The following is a 6,202-nucleotide window of genomic DNA, read 5'->3' on the forward strand; positions in this document are numbered from 1 at the left end:
TTTTTAATCTCACAACAGATTCGCATTCGAAGAGGACACAACCGCGTCCCCAATATCAGCGAGTTCAGCGCGCGCACGTGACGGCGACTCGCCCGCGACTCGCTTCCGATTCGACTCCGACTCGATGTCGCCGCGCTCTATGTTCGAGGACGACTTCACCGCGCCACCCACACATGCAACACATCCAACACATGCAACACATCCAACACATCCAACACATCCAACGCATCCGCCCCGCCCGCGAACCGCGTCCATAGCGGAAGAAGAAGAAGGCGACATTCCCCCGCTACGAGCGAAGCCGCCAACACACAGAGATATAAAAAAATCGGACTCCGTTAATATATTCACGCGCGAATCGGATCCGTTTGAAGGCGACTCGTTCTTTGCGTGCACGGGCACGGACAGGGTTGCCAAGCGCGAGAACTGGCCTGGGGACTTTGTTGCCTTTGAGGATATATGAAAATAGCGGTGCCAAGTGCTTTTTATTAAATAACTAACTAACTCTTTGCGGTCTTTTGTTGTTGCAAGTGACAGTGGTTTGGTTTGTGTTATGAGTTGGTATGAGCGCAGGCTGTGACTCGAATCTCGAATATCGCGTGTAATAAATCGTTGAGTGTAAAGTTCTCTTCTTTAAAGGAAAAGCAATTATAAATCGAAGCTTAATGTGACTCAATGTTAAATGCAAAACTCGTGTCACTTGAATCAATATGTTTGTAACGCGAATTGGTGTACTTGTTACTGTGGTATTTTATTATTTCAATTGTTTTTACTTCTCAAAAAAATATCTCATTCATTTTTAATTACATAATATCACTATAATATTCCTGTCCATCAAAATATTTTATTAGATGTAAAGTGTGCGTGCTGGTCATTCAGATTATTATTTTATGTACAGACTTTATTACCATTTGGTAGATTGAATGAATTACCTGTATTGCGTAAAATGAACTATTAAATTATAAATAGATAATTTTTTTTTGTTACACTTTAAGCTAATATTTACTGAAAGTATACTTTATAATAGATTTAAAACGTGACTTTTTTATCATATATTTAATATGTCTGACATAATTTAATCTAATGATGATTGAAATATTTTTCTAGAAAAAACAAATTGTCACCTTCGCTAAAATGTGAAAGCTAACTTGAAAATATGAAATTAATCGCGTTTTAAAATATGTAAAGTATTCAACTTTTTAACATTGACACATGGTAACACGCACTATTACTATTTTTATGTAGTCGAGTGGTTAGTCATTTTTTTTATATACATATATTTTAATCACAAAATGCAATATTTTCCCAAGTGTGGCAAACAATAATTCACGAAGTTGAATGTTATGTTTGTAATATTATTTAGAGGTCTATTCCGTAGTTTTGGATTGTTGAACGTACCCAGCAGTGTTACGCTTTAAAAAATTAAATTTAGCTAAATTGCTGTCATAAATTTTCTTGCCAGATACACGTTTAATGTTAGGGCACAAATATGTTACGATTAAATGTTTCAATTCGAGTCAATTTGTAAATATTTTGCTAGTGAATTATAATGATGACGCTTTGTAAATAGATTATTTATTGTTTGGTAAAAATGTTATGTAATAAGTTTATAGTTAATGGAAACGAGAGTTAAAATTTGACGCTAACATGGCAACAGCCGACTTCAATCGTTTTCTTTTTTAACTGATTTTATTTTTAAAGGCTCTGAACCGATTAGTAAAATGTACATGGGTTTATGTGGGACCACCCCCATGGGGTATTTTACAAAAAAGTATGTGATTTCATCAAACAGAAATACTATTTGGAAGTCAGAAGCTTACAAGTTTCAGTAAAAAATGCTTTGCCAATATTTGTATAGCAATCATTCAAATAGTTACCTTCATAAAAAATGTATGTACAAATTGGTTGCATAACATATTTGAACATTCTGTTTAATCTAACGTGCTGGCCACGGACAATTCGCTATAGCGAAAATTCGCGCGGCGCGACTGGCGGCGCGTCTTGCGAATGAATCAAATGTATGGAAATGTACTGGGCATGCCACGCGCAGCGGCGACCAGCGAGACGACCGGCGAATTTCCCCGAGCGAATCGCGCGGCACGACTAGCGATCGAAACAAATGTATGAGTTATTACGGCGCAGGCCACGGAGTCGAGCGGCAGACGCGGCGACTACTCCCGGAGCGAACTTAATTTAAAATAGTTTGTTTTTTTTTTCGCGAAAATGGAGACGGAAGCTTTTATTGCAGAAATTCTAGCTAGACCAGCTATTTGGAAGTCTAGCCACCCGCAACATAATTTTTCATCATGCCTATATTTTTCATATTTTTGGTGGAATTCTCCGTCTGTAACATGATTTCTATTTAATTCGTGTACTCCACTATATCTTCCAAACATTAAATCTTGAGCAAAAAAGCTGCTACTCTCCAAACAACGTCGAGCTAACTTTGATAAAGCTATATCTCGTCTCCTCGTCTACACTGGTCGCGGCGGCGAACGCAACTGCCCGTGGCGTGCTTACCGCGCCGCGCGACTTGCCGCGCCGCCGGTCGCGCCGTCGGTCGCGCCGCCGGTGTCCGTGGCCAAGGTGTAAGTCATATATCATTCACAAATATGTAATCAAAATGAATCTTATCGAATTTAATGCTTATTTGCTATTTATTAATACGTAACTACCTTAATTTAAGTTTTTATTAAGTATGGTTTTGATTTTGTGATAACTTAATTACAATACTCAATGTGAAGTCAAGTGTAATAATTTTGTAATTTAATTTCTGTGATATTTTAATATTTAGTGGATGTTTCGTTTTGAATACTAGTTAATGTAATAATATTTACTTGACATGCATTTTATTCAGGTTTAAGATTGTATTCTTTTTTTCCGCAACTACGCAGTATAAAGTTACTATGTATTAATAATGTATAAAGTATCTCAAAAATGCTATAAAAATATAAACATCTATTTATTGTAACCAGTTATTCCATTGAGAACTTATTCTAAGGGCTTGTCCTTCAAGCCTCACTATTGTACTTGGTACATTTGTAATAACGTTAATCAAAAGAGAGACGATTCCTGATCGACTAAGCAATTCATCGTTTTTGATGAGTCCATTTATCCGTAACAGTAACCTTGTCATGTTTATAATGAACTAAAATTAAGAGGATGGTTCCTCTGTTTTGTATTAAAATATTTTGTACATAACGTAGTTAGAGGAAATGAATAATGTGCAATTATTGTCACCTCTACACCGCGGTACCAAAGGTATTTAAGTTCCGTACCTTACTGTTGTGTATAAACTTGAAGTTAATAAAATTGTAACACAGAAATGGTTTTTTATTTCATTCCAAAACCTTAACCTCACTCAGCAAGTTTAAAACTACAGGCCCATGTTGAAAAAGTTATGGGTAATTTGAACCACCAGGTGACCTATTTAGAACGATAAACGAGCATAAAATAATAAGATTCAGCACTATGCCGTCACTTGTAAGAACTAAGAGGTCCAACTGAGTGCAGATTCGAAAGTACAGGTAGAGTGATAGTGAGTACATTTTGGTCACATATTTTTGTACGACATTCTTACCACCGATAGATCCATTAAAAATAATAAGAAAACGCACAGTGCCGTACAAAAATAGTGCGCCACAAAGTCGGATTTTTTTTCCGACAATTACCGGGATAAATTTGGTCATTTGATTTTGTACGGCATCTGTGTCACTACCTGTATAATATACCTACTTTACCTGTATATATATACTTTCGAATTAATTACTTGCTCTGTGATTCTCATCTGCACTCAGTTCACAGTTGGACATCACAGAGCAAGTAATATTTTGGACATCTTATAAGTGACGGCATAGTGGTGAATCTTATTATTTTATGCTCATAAATCGTTCCAGATAGGTCACCTGGAGGTTCAAATGACCCATAACTTTTTCAACATGGGCCTGTCGTCTATTTGATTTACTTACAAACGTATTTGTGTGGGAGGTAAAATCATTTTTTAAATCTGGCTAGTAATTCCTAAGATTAGCGCCTTCAAACAGTCACTCTAACTTTATTTAACATATTTTTCAATTAATCTAATAACTGAGAGCAAGACAGAATAGTTTTGAAGAATAGAAAAAAATCGATCTTGAGGCGGGATTCGAATAAACTGGCCATAAAATTTTCTTTAACCAAATATGTAATAAAAAATAAACATTAAAAATATAATAAAGGATGTAAAAACATGCTCTTGAAATAATTAAAGTCCTACATATTATGATAGTGAGAATCATGTCTTATTATGCTTAGAGATGTTGCAATCACTTTATCCTGCAATTGCATTGTTGAATTATGACTAAGTACATATTTTTCGAAGTGTTTAGATATAAATCAAATTTATAAATCTTGGCTCAAGTTATGTAGATCGTAACTTTTCCTGGAAATATTGTTGTAAAGAGAAAGACCGTAGTTCTCAGTCTATCGACTAACTTAGTGCATTTATTTTTATTAGACTCTGTGCTTATACCATGGAAGCATCAGGCAGTATTTACGTTAATCTCAGTTCTTCTGCTATAAATATTTCACAAAAAATAATTATGCTGTGCTTTCATTGCATATATTTATTGTGAAATGGCAACATAATGACCGATAATGACAGTATATTATGAAAAAAACGTAATCATCGCTAATGACATTGGCAGCTATCAATGTGGCAAAGCCAATGTCAAAGATCAAAATTATTTGTCAAATAAAATTGCAATCGAACGAGAATAACAGCTGTTTTTGTGTTTTCGATTAATTTTATTTCATGTTTCTACGTTTTTAAAGGTAGATCAGTATTTTTAGAGTAGGTCATGCTAGTTACTTATAGTTGTAGTGTCCATTTTGAAAATGAAACAAAGGTAAGAGTAGCTTAGCTAATAACGTAAGCAGAGAGACAAGTATTTTTATTGTTTACTTGAAAATAATTAGGTTTTCAATCCAGGACACGTTCTTTACATGGTGGGGATGATCTATTGACCAACATGAACGGTTCATTAGAGAACGATATAAATTTTAATGGCCATATACAGCTGCATAGGATAAAACCCCAGGATCATTTTATAGAAGCGCAAGTACAAGAGGGAGATACTTTACAGGCTATTGCCCTTCGATTCCATTGTTCTGTAAGTACTACAACTGATGCATACACTAATATGATTGTAAAATTTGTACTAAGTTTTAAACAAGAGATTCAATATTATAAAATCACATTTTACTCAATATTTAACAATATTATTATTGACAATTAAATATAGGCTAATTGATGTTAATAGCTTTTAATGTGTTTTTTGCAGATATCAGAACTAAAGAGAATCAATCATATTCATAAAGACAATGAAATTTTTGCGAGGAGAACAATCAAAGTTCCTGTCACCCCATATTCAGTTCTTACAGAACTCATACCATCCACACAACCACTGGAGCCAACTCCTTCTACATCAAACCATGCCCCCACTACACTCACTATGGAGAACTTGATGGAAAACCCTGTTGCAAACAAATTAACAAAACAAAATGATGATTTTGAAATAGATTGCAATGCAGTAGTACTGAATAGCACAGTTGCGCCATCTGTCATTCCATACACAGATACAGAACCAAATGAGCCTGTGACAGAGGATACCAAACTGCTGCCAAATAAGGAGAGAGTATCTGTAGAAGCTGTTGTAGTGAAGCAGTTGACTTCACAAGGAGCAGATTTTGGCTTGAAGTGGTTTCATTTAGTTTGCTTTGTGCTCATACTCTGCGTAGTTGTGCCGATTGTGTATGTACTGTTTGTTTTGGACAAACATGAACATTCAGATATACCTCCATTACATCCCACATGATCATGGACTTAGCTAAACTGACATAAGAGCTTTAATACATTTGATGGACCTTTTTTTACTAAATTTTGTACTATATTTAAGGAAATAAGATGTGATTCTAAAATATATGTAATTTTTATCATAAGTATATTTCCGTTGTTTTATTTTTCAATCACATTGATTACTCAAAGTAATATACCTTTTCAAATGATAAGTAAATATAATGTATTCTCAGAGATAAGAATTGATTCATCATAATAGTACTGGTTGTTTTGTTTACCTGATAATGGATCTTAGAATTAAATGCCATTATAAAGGCTGATGTTGCATAAATTACAATACACTTGTAAAATATTTGCACAAAAATAGAC

At 34.7% G+C, this 6,202-nt stretch overlaps 2 protein-coding genes across 6 annotated transcripts in view; both read left to right on the forward strand.

The window, feature by feature from the left end:
- Positions 1-3,323, forward strand: part of Dab (DAB adaptor protein) — a 44,582-nt gene extending 41,259 nt beyond the window's left edge. For all 4 annotated transcript variants that reach the window (XM_089705246.1, XM_089705247.1, XM_089705248.1 and 1 more), the window contains 2 exons: positions 19-1,938; positions 2,591-3,323. In XM_089705246.1, the coding sequence (XP_089561372.1) occupies positions 19-460 (442 nt within the window). In that variant the 3' untranslated portion in view covers positions 461-1,938; positions 2,591-3,323. The remainder of the gene's footprint in view (positions 1-18; positions 1,939-2,590) is intronic.
- Positions 3,324-4,702: 1,379 nt separating this feature from the next.
- Positions 4,703-5,981, forward strand: LOC149481563 (lysM and putative peptidoglycan-binding domain-containing protein 3). 2 transcript variants are annotated; one of them, XM_089704715.1, is made up of 3 exons: positions 4,703-4,883; positions 4,954-5,147; positions 5,319-5,981. In XM_089704715.1, exons 2-3 carry the CDS (start codon positions 5,007-5,009, stop codon positions 5,850-5,852), a joined length of 675 nt encoding a protein of 224 aa, XP_089560841.1. In that variant the 5' UTR covers positions 4,703-4,883; positions 4,954-5,006; the 3' UTR covers positions 5,853-5,981. The 2 variants fall into 2 exon arrangements, with proteins under 2 accessions (XP_089560841.1, XP_089560840.1); XM_089704714.1 differs by having other exon boundaries at positions 4,967-5,147.
- Positions 5,982-6,202: the final 221 nt, after the last annotated feature.

The sequence above is a fragment of the Colias philodice genome, chromosome 16 (assembly GCF_061535455.1).
Source record: "Colias philodice isolate Cphi_HAF_F1 chromosome 16, ilColPhil1 Martin Lab GWU primary, whole genome shotgun sequence".
Lineage (NCBI taxonomy): Eukaryota > Metazoa > Arthropoda > Insecta > Lepidoptera > Pieridae > Colias > Colias philodice.